A 22,758-nucleotide genomic window follows, 5' to 3' on the forward strand; every position below is an offset into this window, starting at 1 on the left:
AATTCTCAGCATATAAAAAAGTACAATACAACAAAAATGAGGAAATAAAGATGGATTAATCAAAGACAAGTGATACAACACAAAAGAATGGAATTCTTAGAATGATGGTAAAGATGAGTCCCAGGTTTTAAAGTTGTGTACCAGCATTTACGCTGGAGCAAAGAGAAAGATTCAGAAAGGATATCTCCAAGAGTAGGGAAACATAGCAGATGTCAAATATGTCTACCTACAGAGTTGAGTTCTTCTAGAGAGCTGGGCGGATAAATGATAGCCACATAGAAATTAAACAAAGTAAAATTAAGCAGAATAAAGAAGCAAGCAGCAACAAAGAGGCAATTACTAGTGCAAGAAAAACAAAACAGAAAATGGTATTAAAGAGGAAATGTATTGTAGCACAGAACATGGTTCACCTTAAAATAGTGTTTACATAGTTATAAACACTAAATTATCAATATAACCTATTTGAGAGAATGAGGATGGCAATATACATGTATAGGTAATTTAAGAGCATTAAATTTCAACTTTCTTTGAAGTATTGTCAACAGATAATTTCTGAAAATAAGAAACCAACAGTCAAAGTCCTTTGAACTCTCTAATAATCGTGCCCTCGATCCGACCTCAGCCTCTCACTCCCATGGTTATACTATCACACCAACAACTGCAACCTTCCCACAATCTCAACTGTCTGCATCCTTTTCTCTGGAATAAGTATCTACATTCTAGATTACTCTCTCTAGTATTTCAACATCATTTATCCTCCAACTCCACTCTTACTACCAATTTATTAATCCCACTAACTTTTCACTAGCTGTGGTATAGTGATTTACTTGATAATACTCTTCTACCCATAGTTTTTGTAAATCCCACCAAATGACTGGGTGGCACCATGAAGACTGGGTGTTATTTCCTCTTCTCCTGAAGGGTCTAGGTAAGAGAAGGCAGAAGAAAACGCTGATAGGATTATATGATTCAGATGTGAGTGACTGTTGACAGTGTCAATTACAACTGTAACAACTTGGAACTCTAAGACTGGTCAATTTTACCATTCTGGTGGGTATAAAATGAACCACCTTAGAAGCAGGAAAGCATGAGATATCTCACTAGGCTCAAGAAAGAAGAGCCAGGAGCAAAACGCCTCCTTTGGACCTTGAGATCCCTGTGTACTGAACTTCCTCCATCCAGGAGACAGAACGGTGACAACCAGAGTGGTGGAGACCGAGTGGTAGGCTTCCCAGCTCACCCCTTTGGGCAGGAGACTCAATGGCAGAGTAGAGTGCCTCTAGGCACTTAATCCGGGGAACTGGGATTGCTGAGCCACAGAGCTAGAGTTCAGGCTAAGACTATGGCAGAGCAGAGAGCCCTTTGGTAGCTTTTTAACACTGCCCAACCAAGGAGCTCTGGTAGCGTAGTGGTTACGAATCGAGCTGTGAACCACAAGGTCAGCAGTTCGAAACTACCAGCTGTTCCATAGGAGAAAGATGAGGCTTTCTGCTCCTGTAAAGATTTACAGCCTTGAAAACCCTGTACATGCTCGCTATGAGTCAGACCAACCAAGTAGGATAGAAGCTAAGGTGCCTATTGGCTGAAAGGCCAAGGACCAGAGAGAGGCATATCTGACCAGAAGAATGGTATACTGAGCATTTCTGATCCTGAATTGTTACCTGTTACTTTCCCTAATAAGTCTCATAATTGTGAGTATTGTCTGTGAGTTCTGTGTGGCCACTGAAATGGATTCCCAGAGAGCAGCAGTGTGCTGTGGGAGGGATGGTTGGTGTCAAAATTGGCAAAGGAGGAAAGATATGAAGCATGTCCGACCTCTGCTTCATAGGAATCAGCTTTGGACTGACGTTGAGTATGATTCTCTATCCCCTTTGTGAAGTCAAAGGAGGTCAGACGTTCCCCAAGACATTTTTGCACTATCTTCCCTCTGCTCCTAGTGATCAGTCAACATTATCACTCTCCTCTAAAAGCAATGATTCTTTATAAAAATGTTCTAAGTTTCAATTGTCAAAAATCATATAATTACTTTAATAGACCCTGAAGCTAAAAAAAAAAAAAAAAACCCACTTAACTACAGGTGTACCTCTATTTTATTGAGCTTCACTTCATTGCGCTTTACAGATAACTGTGTTTTTTACAAATTGAAGGTCTGTGGCAATCCTGTGTCAAGTAAGTCTTTTGGCATCATTTTTCTAACATGCTCACTTCATGTCTCTGTTTCACATTTTGGTAATTTTCACAATTGTTTCAGACTTTTTCATATTGTTATTGCTCACACAATAGATTATAATATAGTATAAATGTAACTTTTATATTCACTGGTAAACAAAAAAAATCATGTAGCCTGTTCTATTGTGGTATTTGCCTTATTTCAGTGGTCTGGAACCCAACTTGCAATATCTCTGAGGTATGTCTATATTGTTGTTGTTGTTAACTGCTGTTGAGTCGGTTCTGACTCAGCAACCTGTAGTTGGTGAGTTTGAACTACCGACCTTGTGATTCACAGTCCAGTGCTTATCCTATAGTACTACACTAGGAGTTCAGTGCCTATATTGTTGTTGTTGTTAAATACCGTGGAGTCGGTTCCGACTCATAGTGACCCTGCAGAAGGTTTTCGAGGCTGTAAATCTTTACAGGAGCAGAAAGCCTCATCTTTCTCCGCCAGCCCTCCATTATCTAAAATGTCCTTTATTATACTCAAATTCATAGCATTATGTCATCAAAGCTCAGGATTAAAGAAGAAATCAGTATCATTGAGTAGTTAAAAACTACCAGATACCAAAAAGTACTGTATATACACCAACGCAGTTTTTCTTCCAAATAGTCCAGTGAGTACTGCATTCTTATCCCCATTTTAAAGATGGTGGAAGTAATGCTCAATAGTAAAACTGTGTAACTTTACCCAGTATCACGCAGCTAATAAGTAGCAGATGGATGGATTATGTATCATGTATGTCTGGCATCAAAGTCAATGTTACTGCAAATCTATTACCTACAGTGAGTAAAAATTTCTTGGGAAATTCTTGAAAAGCACGACCCATTTAAAAGAATTAAACAAGGAGCCCAAAACTGTCTCTATGGAAGCATGGATAATGGGCAGACTAGAAGACATTTAAAACAACACTGTCAAACATACTTTAAAAGCTCAAGAAAAACACTAAAAACTAAAGGAAATCAGGAAAACAATACATAAACAAAATGAGGATACCAATAAAGAGAGATGCTATAAATTAAGAGAAAGGAAGAAAACAGAATCACTGGAGCTCAAAAATATAATAATTAAAATGAAAATTTTCTATACAAGTTCAGCGGATTATTTGAACTGGCAAATTATTTGAAATGATGTTTGAGGAGAAAAAAAATCAATGAAGAAAAGCAGATAGTAGCTAGAGAACAGTGGGATATCATCAAGTGTTGTTGTTCTTAGGTACCATCAAGTTAGTTACAGCTTAGAGTGACAACAGGATGAAATACTGCCTCATCCTGCACCATCCCTATGATTGTTGTTATGCCTGAGCCCACTGCAGCTGTCACTGTGCAAATCTATTTGATTGGCAGGGCGTGGGGGGAAGGGGGACGAATCCTTCCATGTTTTTGGCTGAGCCTCCACTTTATGAAGCATAATGTCTTTCTCCAGTGACTGGTCCCTTCTGATAGCATGTCCAAAGTATGAGAGAAGTCTTACCATCCATCCTGGCTTCTAAGGAGCACTCAAGCCGTACTTTCCCCAGCACAGATCTACAGATCTATTTATTATTGTGGCAGTCCGTGGTACCTTCAATATTCTTCTCCAGCATCATAACTCAAATACATCAATTCTTCTACAGTCTTCTTTATTCACTGTCCAAATTTCACATGCATATGAAACTACTGAAAATACCATGGCTTGGGTCTGGTGCACCTTAGTTCTCAAACTAGCATCTTTTCTCTTGAACACTTTAAAAGGTTCTTGTGCAGCAAATGTGCCTAATGCAACATGCCATTTGATTTCTTGACTGCTGCTTCCATGAGAGTTGATTTTGGATCCAAGCAAAATGAAGTCTATGACAACTTCAAACTTTCCCCATTTAACATATTATTTATTGGTTCAATTGTTAGGATTTTTGTTTTCTTTACTTTAAGGTGCAGCCCATAAAATGAAGGCTGTAGTCTTTGATCTGCATCAGTATTTTAAGTACTTTTTGCTTCCAGTAAGCAAGATTGTTCACCTGCGTATCACTGGTGGTTAATAAGTCTTCCTCTAATCCTGATGCCATACTTGTTACATAATCTAGTTTTCATATGATTTGCTCAGCATACAGATTGAATAAGTGGTGAAAAATACAATTCTGGCACACATATTTCCTGATTTTAAACCACTCTGTATCCCCTTATTCTGTTCTATAAACTGCGTCTTTGTCTATGCTCAGGTTCTTCATGAGTACAATAAAACGTTCTGGCGTATCCATTCTTCGCAATGTTATGCATAACGTGTCATAATCCACACAGCTGAAATTCTTTTTGTAGTCTATAAAATACAAATGAACATTTTTCTGGTATTCTTTTAGCTAAGAACTATCTGACGTCAACAACAATATCCCTAGTTCCATGTCCTCTTCTTGCTGCTATTCAAAAGGTTTTCAGTGGCTAAACATTCAGAAATAGTCAAGAGGACCATGTATTATGGGAGTCAGCAGCCACTCCTTGGAAACCCTATGCAGGTTCTCTGTGAGTCGGAACCAACTCAAAGGCATTTAACAATAAGAAGAGGAAAAAGCCACCTCTAGTCTATCAGTTTGTTTTTTTGTGGTAGCTTGCATGTTGCTGTAGTTTTGGAAGCTATGCCACAGATATTTTAAACACCAGCAGGGTCACCCATGGTGGACAGGATTCAGCTGAGCTTCCAGGTGAAAACAGACTAGGAAGAAAGAGAGGCAGACAACTTCTGAATACTTAGTCACTGAAAACCTTAGGAACACTGTCAGGGCCAGATTCCTGAATACTGAAACATGATGAAGAACACCAGAACACTGACAGATATAGTGCTGGAAGATTAGCTCTTGAGATTGCGAAGCAATCAAAATATGTCAGAAGAGACTCTGAAACTTTGCTTTCCAGAGTAGAGATGCTAAAACAAATGGACGAAGTAAGGAGTTACAAGAGCTGAAATGAAAAATTAAAAGGTCAGCTCGAGAAGACACAGTCAAATATAATGAAATGTGCAAAGACCTGGAGTTAGAAAACCAAAATGAAGAACATGTTCAGCATTTCTCAAGCTGAGGGAACTGAAGAAAAAAATTCAAGCCTTGACTTGCAATATTGAAGGATTCTGTGGGCAAAACATTGACTGATGCAGAAAATATCAAAAGAAAAAGGGAAATCCCTGTACCCAAAAGAAATGGTCGATGTTCAACCATTTCAAAGGTAGCATATGGAGCAATAACACAGAATACCAGACGAAGCAGATATGGGGGATGGTCCCAGAACTCTGAACTTCATATAAAGGAATATATACAAAGATAGAGGCTTACTGCTGGTGGGGTTTGTAGCAGAAGCAAGAAAGGTAGTGTTTTCTGATCAGCAGTGGCCATCTTGAGCAAGACGGAGTGGATGCAGGATCAGAGGAGCGCTCCGCTCCCTCTGCAGAGGTCTGATCGATCCTCCAGGATAAAGGCATGAATGTTTTCTTTGTTTATTTGACTTGTGCTGTCTGCGCATCTACACTCTAGTGACTAGAGGGGGTGCCTGAGTGAGTGGACACTCCACCACCCCTGGAGGGTTCCACTATGCATGTGAACAGATCTGCTCAGCAAAGACCACTGCATGAAGAATCTAAGAAGCGGAGGAGTCAATAGAAACTGCTTAAAATGGAACAGTCTCCCAGAATGGCCTGATCCGGCCCTGAGCTGTTTCTTACTGGGAGAAAGATCTGTAGAGGATTGTAAATGGGGAGAGAGACAGATTAAAAAGGAAACAGGCTGAAACGTAAATGCTGAGTGACATCCTAAGGAGCAATACTAAATATACTAAATATATTGGCACGTGTGCAGAAATTAGATAGAGTAACTGAGACAAATGAGATGTAAGTACACCTATACTTCCCATTGGAAAGAGGGCAGGTTTTGGAAATGTCTAAGAAACTCAAGAGAGTGATATTGAGGTGCATCCAAATGCTCCACAGAGAGGTTGAGAAAAATAGGAAAGAAGTCAGGAAAGTGCTATAGGAACAAACAAATAAGGCAGATATAGCATTGGAAACAATTCAAAATCTGAAAAAAGAGATCCAAATGATTAATTAATCAAATGTCAGAAAAAGAACAATACACTGAAAGGGTAAAGAAGTAGAACTGAAAAGATGGAAGCCAGAACCAGTGAGCCAGAAGAAAAATTTCTCAATACTATTAAGATAGAAGGAGCTCTGGTAGCGTAGTGGTTACAAATCGGGCTGTGAACCTCAGGGACAGCAGTTCAAAACTAACAGCTGTTCCATGGGAGAAAGATGAGGCTTTCTGCTCCCATAAAAATTTACAGCCTCAGAAACCCTGTACAGGGTCGCTATGAGTCAGAACTGACTCCACGGCACATAACAGCAACAACAACAAGATAGAAGAACAAGCAGAAAAAAGGATAAAAAAATCTGATAAAAGTCTAAGATTCATTCATGTGAGACAACATGAACAGGAATAACTTGAGAATTATTGGAATTCAGGAACAGGAAGAATTCCACAAGACCAAAGAGATATCTGAAGAGCTGCTGGAAGGAAATTTCCCTAACATGCTGAAAAACAAAAAGATAAGCATTCAAGAAGCTCAATGAACCCCAGGAAGGATAGACCCCAAAAGAAAATCACCAAGACATATCATAATCAAGCAGTCCAAAGTCAAAGACAAGAAGAGAATCCTGAAAGCAATTAGGGAAAAGAGAGGTGTTCCTTACAAAGGCGAGTAAATCAGATTAAGCTCTGACCTTTTAGCAGAAAAGATGCAGGCAAGAAGGCAATGGGGAGACATATATAAAACCCTGAAAGAAAAAAAAAAACTGCCAACCAAGAATCCTGCAAGAGCCACACCACCTTATATACAAAGACAACAACAGATTAAAAGTTAAAGGATGGAAAAAATTATACCAAGCTAATTGCAATAAAAAACATCAGAAGTAGCAATACTAATCTCTGATAAATGTTAAGGCAAAAACTAGCATAAGAGATAAGGATGGGCATTATTTCATGATTAAAGGGTCAATTGAACAAGATGACATAACCATAATAAAAATCTATGCTCCCAATAAAAGAGCTCCAAAATATATAAAGCAAACGCTAATAGATTTGAAGAAAAAAATAGACAATTCTGTAATAATAAGTAGGAGATTTTAATATACCACTTTTGAAAAAGGATAGAACAACCAGAAAGAAACTTGACAAAGACATAGAGGAACTAAACAACACAGTCAGCTAACATGACCTCACAGATATGTACAGAACATTCAACCCAACAACAGCACAATACACATTCTTTTCCAGTGCACATGGAACATTGTCAAGAAAAGACCATGTCTTAGGACACAAAACATGCCTCCATAAATTTACAAACATCAAAATACTACAGAGCATCTTCTTAGACCATAATGCTATAAAACTGGAAATCAACAATATGACAACCAAGGAAATAAAGACCAATACATGGAAAGTGAATAACACCTTGCTTAAAGGTTACTGGGTAGTAGAACAAATAAAAGGTGAATTCACAAAGTTCCTAGAAACATGGCAAAAACAGTGCTAAGAGGACAATTTATTGCAATAAATGCACACATCCAAAAAGAAGAGCACAAATCAACAAATTAGCACATCTCCAACAATTAGAAACAAACCAGCAAAATAAAACTACAGTCACCAGAAGAAAAGAAATAATAAAGATTAGAGCAGAAATAAATGAGATAGAAAACAGAAAAACTATAGAAAGAATCAATAGGACAAGAAGCTGGCTCTCTGAAAGGATTAATGAAATTGATAAACCATTGGCAAACCTAACAAAAGAAATGAACGAAAAGACACAAATAACACTCATAAGAAACCACATGGGTGGTGTCACAACACAACCAACAGAAATCAAAAGGACAGTAACAGAATACTATGAAGAGCTGTACTCCAACAAATTTGAAAATCTAGAGGCAACAGATACATTTTTAGAAAAATATGACCTACCTAAACTTACACAGACTGAAGAAGAAAACTTGAACAGACCTATAACAAAAGAAGAAATTGATTAGGTCATCAAAAAGCTCCCAACCAAAAAAAGTTCAGGTTCAGATGACTTCACTGGTGAATTCTACCAAACATTCAGGGAAGAGCTGTCACCAATTCTACTCAAATTATTCCAGAACATAGAAAAGGATGAAAAATGTCCTAGTACATTTTATGAAGCAAGCATAACCCTCAAACCAAAACCAGGGAAGGACATCATTAAGAAAGAATATTATAGACCAATAAACATAGTTATGCATTACTTCCTAAATTTGGTTTTCTCTTTAGCTAACTGAACTTATGCTTAAATAAAAATATATCTATAGAAAAAAATAAGGTAGCATATGATCAAAAGCCAATAATCATGAAGGAAGAAGTCCAAGGTGCATGGAAGGTCTTGACAAAGAACAGGGCACCTGGTTCTTGATGGAATACAAATAGAAATCTTTCAACAAACTGTTGCAGCACTGCAGCCCCTCACTCATCTACGCCTAGAAATTTGGAAGACAGCTATCTGATCAGCTGATTGGAAGAGATCCGTATGTGTGCCCATTCTAAAGTGTGCCCACCTCTACAGAGAGGTGACCCAACGAAATGCGGGATTCATCGGACAGTATCATTAAAATGTTAACATATAATAATTAATAAACGTTCAACCACTTCAAGAGGTAGCATATGATCAAGATCCTGAATGAAGAAGTGCATGATTCAATGAAGGCACTGGCAAAGAATACGGCACGGGAATAGATGGAATAGAAACTTAATTCTTTCAACTAACTGATGCACTAGAGGCACTCACTCATTCTTGTCGAGAAATCTGAAAGACAACTCCCTGGCCAAGTGACTGGAAGAGATCTGTATTTGTGCCCATTCCAAAGAGAGGTGACTCAATGGATACGGAAATCAGCAGACAATATCAATGATACCCCATGCGAGTGAAATTTTGCTAAAGATAATACAAAATGGCTATAACCACACACTGACAGATAACTTCCAGAGGTTGAAGCCAGATTCAGAAGATGATGTAGAATGAGGGATATCATTACTGATGTCAGATGGATCTTGGCTGAAAGCAGAGAATATTAGAAAGATGTTTACCTGTACTTTATTGACTATGCAAAGGCTTTCAATTGTGTGGATCATGACAAGATATGGGCAACATTGAGGACAATGAGTATTCCAGAACACTAATTGTGCTCATGAGGAACTTGTACATAGACCAAGAAGCAGTTATTTGAACAGAGCAAGGGGAACACCTGGTTTTAAATCAGTAAAGGTATGCACCAGGGTTATATTCTTTAACCATACTTATTCAATCTGTATGCTGAGCAAATCATCAGAGAAGATGGATTACATGGCATCAGGATAGAAGGAAGACTCAGTAACAACCTGCAATATGCAGATGATACAACCTTGTTTTCTGAAAGTGAAGAGGACTTAAAGTATTTACTAATAAAGATCAAAGAGCACAGCCTTCAGTATGGATTACATCTCAGTGTAAATAAAACAAAAATCCTCACCACTGGACCAATAAACAATATTCTTACCAATGGAGAAAAGATTGAAGTTGCCAAGGACTTAATTCTTCTTGGATCAATCAACAACATTCATGGAAGCAGCAGTCAAGAAATCAAACTGCTGCATCCTAAATTGTTTGTGACCCTGAATTGTACCTTGTACAATTCCTTAATAAACCCCATAATTGTGAGTACTGTCTGTGAGTTCTATAAGCCATTACAAAGGATTATCAAACCCAGTAGAGAAGTAAGAATACTGTGGATGGGATGGTTGGTATCAGAAAAGGATAAAGAAGGTCGAAGGGTGGAGGCATGTCTGACCTCTGCCTCAGAGGAATTGGCCTTGAGCTGATTTTGAGTTTGATTCTCTTTCCCCCTTGTGAAGTCAGACATGGCCTCCATATTATTTTTGCAATGAGTCTTCCTCCAATGCTGATGTCACATTCTAGTTTGTACAGTCCAACTTCTTGAATTATTTGTTCAGCATACAGACTAAGTATGGTGAATGAATACAACCATGACACATAATTTTTCCTGACTTTAAACTATTAAAATATCCCATTTGTTATGTTCCAATGATTACCTGTTGATCTATGTATAGGTTTTACATGAGCACAATTAAATACTCTGGAATTCCAATTTTTCCCAATGTTATTTGACAACAAATGTATGAACAAAAGGAAAAATAAGACATGTAGAATTTGTCTTTATATATACTAACCAGTAGACCTATATTAGTCTAGCTATTTAAACAGATTATTTATAGTAGGTGACAAATACTATTTTTACTACTACTCTGAAGGAAAAAAATCTTCAGATTTGAAAAAAAACCTCTTAAAACTATAATCTTTTCCTCAAAAAAAAAAAAATGCCTTTAACTTTCTCTTACAAGTTGTTCATCAAATCTTATTGATTGGTAAGTGAAATGATATACTGATATGAACAGTTTCAGATGTAATGACAAAGAATACGTAACTAATCAACTATAAAAAGTCACAGAAATACAAGTTCCTTGAGGGAGCCTTGAGAGACCTTGTTTATGTTGTTTATAATCTACCACCTAGCACGGCCTGGAATGCAGTAGGTATCAACGGATATTTGATTAAATGAAAAAAAAAAAAAAGATTTAATGAGTAAATGAATGACCCTTCAGCAGAAAATGAGTAACAGGATAAAATAGTGTTCTATGAAGATCAGTAGATGACTTTAGTAAAAATAGTCAATACTAGTCAAATTCTTAGCACTCTTCTATAATTTTCACATGAATTTAATACTCATACATCTCAATGAGCCACACGGCATTACATATATGGAAATTGATATATAGAAAAGGCAAAGCATTTTGGACAACATTTAAGGGGCAGAGCCAGTATGTAAACCATAGAGAGTAATGATGAGGGGTTGAACTGAGTGCTGGCTTTGAAAGCAGGAAAAAACATATTGAAAACATTTTTAAAGTAGATACTAAAGTAATGATTAACAAAACATTTTCAGAAATTACATCTGCAATTTTAAGTATTGTAAATCTGTCATCACTAATACATATATTTAAATGTATACATAGCTATCATCAATCTGTATATTAAAAGTTGAAAGTGCTAAAAATCTGTTATGATTAAGTTTTTAAATTCATTTCCCACACCTAATTGGATAGATTAGAGATTAAAATAATAAAGGTCATGGATTTAAGAATACCATGGACCAAATTAACTAGGTTTTACTGTTACAGAATGCACTCTAAGCCAGTCATGTCATTGTTGAAAACCACTGGAACACATAGCAGTCTAGGTGACTAAGTATGATAGCTCATTTTAAATCCAGCTTTGAGAATATAACCTACAAATGTGAGTCTGAAAAGTCACCACAGTGGATACATAGATTTCTAAAATAATTACATTTCCTAACTACATTTCACCTGGTTGCTAATCTTTCAGGATAATATAATATAAACTACATATCTTTTAAAACACTGTAGGGGGAAAAGCTACTGATCTTGAGGTAGATTTATGCATAAATCATCAGATGAAAAAATATCAAAGACACCTAAATTTACATTTCATTCTGTTAAGAGTAAAACTTAATTTTAAAATGTTTCTAAAAAACTTTTAGAAAATGAATTATAATCAAAATTCAAATAAAAAGTTGCTCATCTTACCCTGTCTAGTTCCAGTGTAAACTTCTGGTCCCATGATTGATTAGAAATGGGTTTCCAGCTAGTTTGACCAACCACAGTATTATCTAACTTCAAAACAGCACAGACATCATCTGTAATTAAAATTTAAAAGCTTGCTTAAACACTTTTACATCTTTAAAATATAAGTACTACTGTTTATAGCAACAAGTTTATGAAACTTTCAAAACAAGGTTTTCATAATCAATACTGAAGCTTTTGAACCATAAAAGGTTAGTTTTATACATACATACAATCTCATTAGATCTCCTGAATTGTTTTTTGTGTGACAAAAACACAAATACATTGTAACTGCTATCTACTTTGTTTCTATTAGAATGTGACTGAAAAGACAGTAAATTATAGCTGTTTGCAATACTGTGTAAGCATGTACTATTATCAATTATACTGTTACTTCCCCATCTACAGTCACTATTTCTAGAGGTTGATGCCTAATTCTTTATTTTACATTCTTTTCCCTCTAAAGGCTCACTACACAGGAAAGCATATGCTTTCATATTTTGTAGTATGTTGAACTGTCACATGTCTTTCCCTCAAGTTACACATTTATATAATTTATAATTCTACTTTAGTATGTCCTAAGTGTTTTATAAGCCTCTTAAATCTTACTGCAAACTCTTACTCACATACCCTGCTCCCCGCATCCCTTACTAAGCACTATCAGAATATTATACTAGACTGCTATCCCAGTAAACATGTTTGGTTTAGTAGGTCACATTGATACTATCAAAATTTCAGTGGTAGATTAGAAGTGTTAAAAAACTATATAAAGAAGCAAGAAGTATACATCTCATTGTTGTTGTGCCATTGAGTCGGTTCCGACCCATAGCGACACTGTATAGGTTTCTTAGGAGTGACTAATGAGCTTGAGCTGCAGACCCTGTAGTTCAAACCAACTTCGCAGTTCAACAAACCCAGCAGTGCCACACATCTCAGAGTCTGTATAATTTCATTGGATGTAAAGACTGATGGGCAATATAACTCATTCTTTCATATGAATTAATGATACACGTAATATATTCTCAATAATTTTGTTACCTCTTATTTCCTTTCATTATAGCTTTTAACACTTTAACATTAAACTATAGAAATTATTATTTTAAGGTTTTTGTCTGTAGGCTAAGCACTGGACAGAGGACTACAAGGTGGTGGTTAAAGTCCACCAGCAGCTCTGTAGGAGGAAGATGAGGCTTTTTGCTCCTGCAAAGATTTACAGTCTCAAAAACCCTATACGGGGTAGCATAAGTCAGAACTGACTTGACGGCACTTAACAACATTAATCTTCTCTGTTCCCACTGCTCAGTCTCTTATATCAGTTCTCTAGTTTGTAGTATAATTTTTAAAATTTGGTTACTGAACTGGACAAGTCATCAGTTTTTAGAAGATTTCGACTACTTCCACTTTTACTTTTACTCGTTCTGCTCATGAATGATGATCTGGTTTCACTTGGACTCCAGCCAGGTAGTGCAACTGAGGCTGCTTTTGATCGTCCAGGGACATTCTCCAGGATATCTTGGCAGCCCATAAGACGAACTTCCAAAGTACCTTGTTAACACAAACAAATATTAAACAAGAACATTAATTCTTAGTGTATATAACTATGTCACTGTTAGCCTATTCATAAAAAAACAAACAAACCAACCTGCTAAATAACAAAAACGATTCTTCTCAAGGGATATGAGAAAACGATTGTGTTTCTTATTACATTTAGATATAAATGAAAACTCATAAGTAAGGCAATTATAACAAATGTTATGGTAAAATACCTCTTAAAAATTGTCTGTAAAGCATAAAACAAACCACGTTATATGAAACTTCTCATGCATTTGAATACTTGTTTCTATTGACTATATAGGCAGAAATAGAGAATCATATGGCTAGAGCATGTGATAGGAAAAATTAAAACAAAATATGCCTACTGCAATAAGCACACAAAAATTAGAAACAGGGAAATCTATGTAAATAATAGTTATTTAAAAAGTAACTTTGGTTTCCCTTGCCTACTATTGTTAGACACTTGTGTGGGATAGAAAGGAATGTTGGGAAACATACCGAAGGCTTGTAAGCCCATCTTCAGCCTATAACTGACTGGAATACCTAAAAGGGACTCTAAAACTTACTCTTGTGGAGCCTTTGCAGTGTATAGGACCTTAGGTGGAATCCTAAGCCCCAACCAGAACCTTCTGAGGTGGGACATTCCCACTAGAAAGGACAAGCAGAACAGCCTGGAACAGCTATAGCAACAGAAGATACATCTTCAAAGAAAGATCAGCAGGAAAAACCCAAAACAAAAATGGCAGTATGATTGGCTACTACAAACACAAGCAAGTTGTTTGCTGGGAAGCCATCAAGGTAAGCAATTAAGTCCCTTCAGGACAAACCCCACTCCAGGACTGAAATTCAAAGGGAACACATGAGCAGGCATGTAAACTTGATGGCAACCACATTGATCTACTGGTGAGTGGAAGAGGGGAAAGGCAGCAATGAAGATATGGGCTGAGTTCAACCACGTTCCACAGACTCCCGTTGACCTGGAGATAAGCGAGAGAAGAGGAAGGGCTGGTTGGTCCAAAGTGTGGTGAGACCTGGGAACTCCTGAACCCAAGGACAAGGACATAGCCACAGAGGACTAGAGCTGAGAGTGAAGCATCCTGCTGATATGAAGTGAGGGGAGATGTGCATATAGTACTAACTTGCAGATAGTACCCATTTGACGTAGCCTCGATGGCTTGATAATCAGAACTCAACTAGAAGAAGATGGAAGAACAATTTTTGATAAAGGAAACGAGTATAAATTGCTACAATTTGATGAACTTGACTTATACTTATGGATGTAGCAGCTGAAAATACCAACTGAGAAGGAAGGAGTCTTCACAACAAGATCAATCCTATCCCCTCTGTATACAGGGTAGATATGGATGGACAACTTAGACATTGGCTATCTATATGATGGGGGCGTTAAAGGCATGAAGTGACTGGCTTATAAGTTTTCAAGAGAGAGTTTAGTTTAAGAATGTGTGGGGGAAGACAGAATTTCCAATGAATATTTTCATCTTGACTAGACAGGTCTGGTGAAAAGAGATGGGGATAAGATTTCTTATGATTAAATAATGAGTAATTGTTATTATGACTAACTGCCATTGTCACAACTGTAAAGGTAGAAGTTTTGTTAACAAAATCAGGGGAGTAGTTAATCTTACAGTGCAGAAACAGAGGACCCTAGGACCATCATGGGAAGAAGAGCACAAGCGGAAAGTGGGATCCTATCCAGAGAAGCAGCGACACCAGAGATGAAGGCAGAGATGAGGACATGGAGAGAAGAAGCAGCTGAGGACTCGTGGAAAGAGAGGGACTGAGTGCTGGCGGCCAGGAGGAAGGCTTGCAGAATGTGCCATTTGGTTGTTTAAATTATTATATATTTCTGAGTGTTTTCGTGTACATCCCCACCCCCAACAACAAAAATAGAGGGAATGGAAGCAGATACTGTTGAATGATGATGCATGGAAGATAATGTAATCACTGCAATGAAACGATGGTACAAAGCCGACGTTATCCCATGTAAACTACCACTTGGTTCACAATAAAAAAAAAAAAAAAGAGTAACTGAAAAAAAAAAAATGTCAACAGTGTGGGCAGAGGTGTGTGGATGTGCATTTTCATGCAAGAGCACGATGCCTTTGGATAGCAGTCTTCTACATTTAGTCCAAAGTTTAGGCTACAGCTCTTTAGTGAGCACCTCACTGTAATGAGCACTGTTCATTGTTGAAATTTTTAGTGATAGTGTCCCAATACTAGCCCTTGAGAGTCCCAAACAACTGTAAGCATCAATTTTCCAGCTGTTAAGTGACCTCTGAACTTTTTATTGGTTAGCAATTGAGGATGTTTCCATTCCATACTCTGCCGTTAACTCTCAGGCTCATAGTGATCATCATCAGTAATGATTTTTTAAAGAAACTTTTATCTTCCTTCGAGTTTTGGTCCAAATTTTGTTTTCAGATGTCCAAACGTTTCTGTTTATGCTCTTTTGTGAGTTGTTTCGGTACCTATCTTACACAAACTTGTCAAAACCCAAGTCTGTCATGTATTATTTCATTGGCAGAGTCATGGCTGATTCCCACATGATTTGCCACATAACCCACTGCCACTCATTTATTCAAGAAAATCATTATCATGTGCATGGTCAATGTTGTCACCAGCCATGGATGTGGATGGGTATTTTAATATAATCAGAGTGTGGGTAATTTCGACTGTCTCTTGTAAAAGAACAGCAACAGAGTCTTTCATATACCATAACTGTCTATCTCCTTGGACGTCAATTGGAAATGTATAGAAGACATTGTTGCTGTTGTTAAGTGCCATCAAGTCAGTTCTGATTCACAGCTTCCTTGCATAGGTTTTCCAAGGAGTACCTGGTGGGCTTGAATTGCTGACCTTGTGGTTCATAGTCCAGTGCTGATCCTACTCCACTAAACCAGGAGTATATAATACCCTCATATTTAGGAGGGGAAAAAAAAGGTTAAAGCAGGGAAATTACTCTTGTAAAATCAGCACACAAAGTTAATTACCAAAATTCCTCTTCTATCTTGTATTAGGAGACAATTTGTTGAATTATTTTGAATCTTCTTAGTAAAATCTTCCCTGACAGCATGTCTACTATAGAGTAGTGGTTCTAATCTATGAACACTAATGATATTTGAGACATTGTCAAACATCTGGAATTTAAAACTATTTTTTGTAAAAATATTAAGACATTATTATTTGCCTCTTTTGTTCTCATTCTCTCATGAGTGTACAGTGAAGTATTTTAGAAACTTCATGATGTATAATAATGACATCACTCTGTTGGCTAATAGCAGGTGTGTTTGTGTGTTTTTTTCTGCACTTTTATAAGCTATATAACTACTCTGTATTACAGATATTTTTCCTTCTTTAAAAACCAAATAGTAATTTTTTTGCTTTGTTTGCCATATTGTCTCTATTACAACTACCCAACTCTGTTATTGTATCTAGAAAGAAGCTATAGGAAATATAAAAATAAATAAGCATGGTTATATTTTAGTAAAATTATTTATGAACAAAAAAAAGAGAGACTGTAACTTTTCACAAACTTTTTGAAGCTCCCTCATATAGTTAACACACAAAAAAAGGACTTGTTTTTTTTCATAAGTAAACTTGAGTTCTTCTTTTACTTGAAAGGTAAAATGATATTATCTTTTATAATCATTTGTTTAGTTAAATTAATTACTGTAATTATCTAAATATAAAACAATTAGTTTCTTTTAAGCACAAAAGTACTAAAGATACTTATATATGAAGATGAGAAAACAAAGTTAAGGCCACCTGAAGATGTGGCTTTGTCATTTGGGTTAGACATGGTATACATAGAAATAACAAATGGTGTTTCAGTATAAAACAACAAAACACAAACACTTTAGCAGAGAATTTCCAAATAAGGGCTATACCATTAAATTCAAACTACTAAAACTTAATTTTACTGAACAATTTAAAATTATCTAAAAGCAACAGAAGACTTCAGTTTCCTACCAAGAATCAGTAAAAATGACTCGATGTACCCTCTCATCTAAAACAACTAAAAGATTAAACAAAATATACTAAAAGTTAGTTTTAAAGATTTTGGGTTTCAGGTGATAAAGAACAGTGAAATCTGAGAGAAAGGGAAAAATAAGATGAGCTTTAACATTGCCCCAGCTTACTGTCTTGAGTTTCCAGGATACAGAATAGGGAGAAGAATTCCTCATTTCCTTGCTGCCTGAGGAATTTGAGAGGACATCTGAATTTCTTATCATGCACCCCCCTTTCACTGTCAAGATTACAACGGCAGTTCAAATACTTCTCATGATTCAAATCTAATTCTTCCTTCTACCTCCAGCCAAAGAAAATTCTGTTTTTAAAGAACTTGTGTGAATAAGTTTGGCCCATCCAGGTAATTGTCCTTTTGATTAACTCAAAGCCAACTGATCAGTAACTAAAATCACATCCACAAATCTCTTTTGACAAGCAGCATAATATAATCACTACAGTGATGTCCCACCAAATTTAAGTGGAAGGACTTATACATGAATGATGCTCTCCCAGGATCAGTCTTAGAATTCTGCCTACCACAATTGGAAAACAAAGAAACAGGAAAATCCACCCCACAATGAGGAAAAAACCTCCAATGAAAACCAATCAAGAACTGACATAAATATGAGGGTTAGGAGACAGGACATTAAAATAGTTATAAATGTTCCACATGTTCATAATTTTGAGGCATGGAAGACATGAAAAGGACCTAAATTAAAATTCTAGAAATAAAAACTACAATGTCTGAGGTTTGGAACAAACAAGTAAACCTCCACCCCAATACTAGATAGGATTGGTGGCAGATTAAAAGAACTCAAACTTAACCTGTTTCCACTGTGTTTATTCTAACTCATAACAATACTGTAAGATAGAGTAGATCTGCCCCACAGGGTGTCCAAGGCTATAAATCTTTACAGGAGAAGACTGTTCCATCAGTCTCCTATAAAGTGGCTGGTGGGTTTGAATCATGAATCTTTTGGATATAGCCAACAGCACCACCAGGACTTCAGTGGCAGATTGTTGCTGTTAAGTGCTGCCGAGTCGATTCCAACTGCTAGCAACCCTATATAGGGTTTCCGAAGAGCAGCTAGTGAGTTTGAACCACCAACCTTTTCATTCAAACTGACCTTGTGGTTGAGTGCTTATCCTACAGCACCACACAAGGACTCCCCAATGGCAAAGTGTTGTTAAGTGCCGTCATGTCAATTCTGACTCGCAGTGACCCTGTGTAGGTTTCCAAGGAGTGGTTGATTTTGCTTTAAGTACTCTGAAGCTCTGTTAGTTGCATAAACACTTAGGCATGCTGTATCTTCGTGATTCTTTATTTCTTTATCATTAAGAAGTGACTTTCTTTTCTTGGGGTAGTAGTCTTTGTTCTTAAATCTTTTTTAGTTATTAACATAGCCATTTAATCTGTTTTGAGCATTTAACAAACATTATGTATATTTAAAATTATAGTTGGAGATTTCAATATTAATTTCAAGCATTGTCAAGAAACTACAAAAGGCCTAAATAAATGAAAAGATCTACAGTGTTCATGGGCTAGGATACTCAATAGTGCAAGGGTATCCTTCTCCCATAATGAGCACAGATTCAATACAGTCCCAGTGAAAAATCCAGAAGGCTTCTTCTTTTTCTTAAAATAAGTGACATGCTATATGTACACACAGAAATCTTATGGCAACGCAAAAGACCCAGAATAGCGAAATAGGTTTGTAGCATTAATACTAGCAAATTATGAGATTTATCAGACATCTACATTTATTAAGATACTGTGGTGTTGGCATCAAAATAGGAATAAATGAATAAATGAATAAATAAATAAATAAATAAATGGAAAAGAACATAGTCCAGAAATAAAATGTATGTTCAGATAAGTGTAAATTAAAACCATAAGATACTACTATATATATAGTAGAGTTTCTAAAATTCAAAAGATTGACCATTTCAAATGTTGTCTAGGATGTGAAACAACTGAAATTCTCATACTCTGCTAGTAGAAATGTAAAATGGTATCATCACTTTGGAAAATAATTTGACCGTTTCTTAAATAGTCATACTACAATTTGCTATTTGCCCAAGTGAATTAAAATCCTATTCACACAAACACCTGTACATGAATGTTCATAGCAGCTTTATTTGAAAGAGCCAAAAATGGAAGCATCAACATAGATACCACAGATGAATGGCTAAATAAATTGTGCTATATTCACATAATAGAATACTAAACAAGTAAATTAGTTGCTGTTTATTCCAATTCATGGTGGCTAAATGTGTGTCATAGTAGAGCTAGCTGTGCTCTACAAGGTTTTAGTGGTTGATTTTACACAACTCTAGCTCTGGTAGCGTAGTGGTTATAAGTCAGACGAATAACCTCAAGGTCAGCTCTAAAGGTCATCTTTGGGAAACTGAAAACAATCTGGCTATTATATCAAACTTTGGTAGCTTATTAATATTTTTAGTAATTTCAGTGTATCTTGACATGACAATACTCAACACCTGCTTTCACTTATGGAAAAAAAAATTGAAAGGATTTAAGATATTTATTAAACATCTAGAAGTTTCTCTCTTTTATGAGGTGATATAACTACAAGGGCATATAACATAATTGTATTATAAATAGTTTAAGATTATATTCTGAACTTTCATCACCTGTCTGAAAAATTTTAAAACAGCAAATAAAAGGAGTAAATGTTAGTATTTGTAAGCAGTAACTATGAATCCCATCAGAATAAGTAAAAAATTTAAAAACTCTTATATACATTTTATTAACTCAATCTTTCATCTTGGCACAATTGAGTAGCATTTTAAATTCTAATGAAACCTTTTAAAATAAAAATTAGTAAATTTTCTTAAAATGCAAAACCAAAAATTCAATTACACATTATGTCAAAGTGGCAACAGATGTGCAAATTCCAGTATTACTATAATACTACCACAAAAGTAACCAAATTATAAATGACACAAATTACAAACAAATAACAGAATGCAGTGAAAAACTCAGGACACTAAATGCTTCTCTATTTATCCATGATAATAATGTCTAATTGTTTATTAACACACAAAGAACTTCTCTTCCTAGCATCTACATATTCAGGATAAGCTGCATTTGCAGCTGAAGGAATTAAAAAAAAAAAGTCTCAAGAACTGTAAGATATTTCCTTTTAGTCTGATGATTTATATCAGTTTGAGTAAAGTTTAGTAAGAGAATAAAGGGCAAAAAAGTGAACTCAATAGGTTCAATTCAGAAGTTGGGGAAAGAAGGTCAGAATACAAAAAGGAAAACAAAACAAAACTAACTTTCCAGTTATATCAGTTGAGTTTCCACAGTGCAACTTTATAAAATTCTTTGAAATATATATTTCTAAATATTTAACAACCATATTTTAATCAACAAACCATTCAGAATGTCTTAAATGTCAACAATGTACTCTTCATTGGGTCATAATGTGGTGAAGTTTAGACAATTAGTACAAAATAAAGTTCTTGCCTAATCATCAACTAATATTTACCAAGTACCTGATAAATGTAGAAAATGTGTTGTGCTAGGGGCTACAATTACATGTAAGTAGGTGGTAAAACTTCTACTTTCAGAAATCTATGCTCCAGTTTGGTTTTTAAAAAAACTGTGTACACATACACACATAAGGTAAGTATTGAAACAATAAATATATTTAGTGTATTACTGCAGGAAATAGAGTGAGAAAGGCACCTGCACAAATCAAATTGCTTGTAATAGAAGATTAATGAAGAGATACAAAAGATACTGCTGAAAGGTAAACAGATATCACTGTTTAGAGGATTTAGACCAGAGGTTCTCAGTTCATGTTGCTCTTAATCTTTCAATAACTTTTTCAGGGCCCCTAGAGAGTCCTGGTGTGGCAATGTGGGTTAATGTGCTGGACTGCAAAGTCGGTTTGAACCGCAAGGTTGGCGATTCAAGCTCACCAGTTGCTCCTTGGAAACACTACGCAGGGACGTTAGAGTCTGAAGTAACCCAAAAGCACTTAACAGGAAAAAAAGACATGCCCAAAGTTCTGTTTATTAAATGGTAGGTCCAAACATCTTAAGCATTTACATCCTAGCAACTTAATTGCCATTTGAAAAATAATACACATAAATAGAAAGAGAAAATAGTATTTTTTAAAAAATAATTTTTTATCCTATCAAGGAAGCCCAGCTTCATAAATACATGAGCTCATTAAAAGAAATGTAACTCTATCTAAGGTTGAAACTGTAATTACCTTAAGCTAATAGTTGTAGATGATGGTCACATTCGGACCAATGGTACATATTCCTCAAAACATAAATATGAAAAAATAATTATATATCCTGCTGTACCCTGTGGATTTACTGTGGCATGACCAGGTGCTTCACATTTAGGAACTCAATTACAATACTGCAAGTTTGTTCTTGTTGTTGTTATGTGGTGTCAAGTCGGTTCCGACCCATAGTGACCCTGTGCAGGGTTTCCAAGGCTGTAAATCTTTATGGGAGCAGAGAGACTTATCTTTCTCCTGTGGAGCAGCTGGTAGATTTGAACTGCTGGCCTTGCGGTTCACAGCCCGATTCGTAACCACTACGCTACTAGAGCTCCTTACTGCAAGTTTAGACAAGTCCTAAATAGTAGTAACAGTAAACTTAAATTTTAATTTGCATTTTCAAGTTTTAATGTAGAAGTTTACCGAGTATAAAGATGATTAATGACATACAAAGTTAATAGGCTATGATAGTATGATATGCAATACTGAGGAACACTTTCATAACTTTAAAATATTAAGTAACTTTATTATAAAGGTGAATTCCTTACATTGATAAGGAAATTTATGAATTCAAGAGGTATGGATGGTCTATATAACCAAAATATTCACAGGGAACATAGAATTCTGTAGGCGACATCAGAGAATATACTGGTGTAGAAAACTCCAAGGGTGGTCTGTTCATAGAAACATTGGAGGAAAACAAAACAAGAAAGAAATGAAATAAATGCAAAAATTGTCAAAATGAAGATGGTAGTTTGTGTTCCTAATGTAGGTTCCTGACTGCCAGAGAGAACAGAACCGTGACTTCAAAGAATTGTGACTTTCTGTTTTGACCTGTTGGGCTTCCTAAAGGACTAACGCAAAAGACTTGCCTTTACTGTGCTTAATTAGAAAATCTCTCAAGGCAGAGAAATAGCTGTGTGTGTGTGAGTGTTGGGAAGGGAGAGGGGGAGAAGGAGAGGGGCAAGTGGGCTTGGAGCTTGCCA

The 22,758-nt window shown here is 36.1% G+C and overlaps 1 protein-coding gene across 1 annotated transcript in view; it reads right to left on the bottom strand.

Moving 5' to 3' along the window:
- PKN2 (protein kinase N2) overlaps positions 1-22,758 on the bottom strand; it is a 150,547-nt gene that overhangs the window by 38,863 nt on the left and 88,926 nt on the right. Inside the window, exons 7-8 of the mRNA XM_006831070.1 lie at positions 13,287-13,472; positions 11,892-12,001 (exon numbers count right to left, since the gene is read on the bottom strand). Coding sequence (XP_006831133.1) covers positions 11,892-12,001; positions 13,287-13,472 — 296 coding nt within the window. The remainder of the gene's footprint in view (positions 1-11,891; positions 12,002-13,286; positions 13,473-22,758) is intronic.

The sequence above is a fragment of the Chrysochloris asiatica genome, unplaced genomic scaffold (genome assembly GCF_000296735.1).
Source record: "Chrysochloris asiatica unplaced genomic scaffold, ChrAsi1.0 scaffold00002, whole genome shotgun sequence".
Classification (NCBI taxonomy): Eukaryota; Metazoa; Chordata; class Mammalia; order Afrosoricida; family Chrysochloridae; genus Chrysochloris; species Chrysochloris asiatica.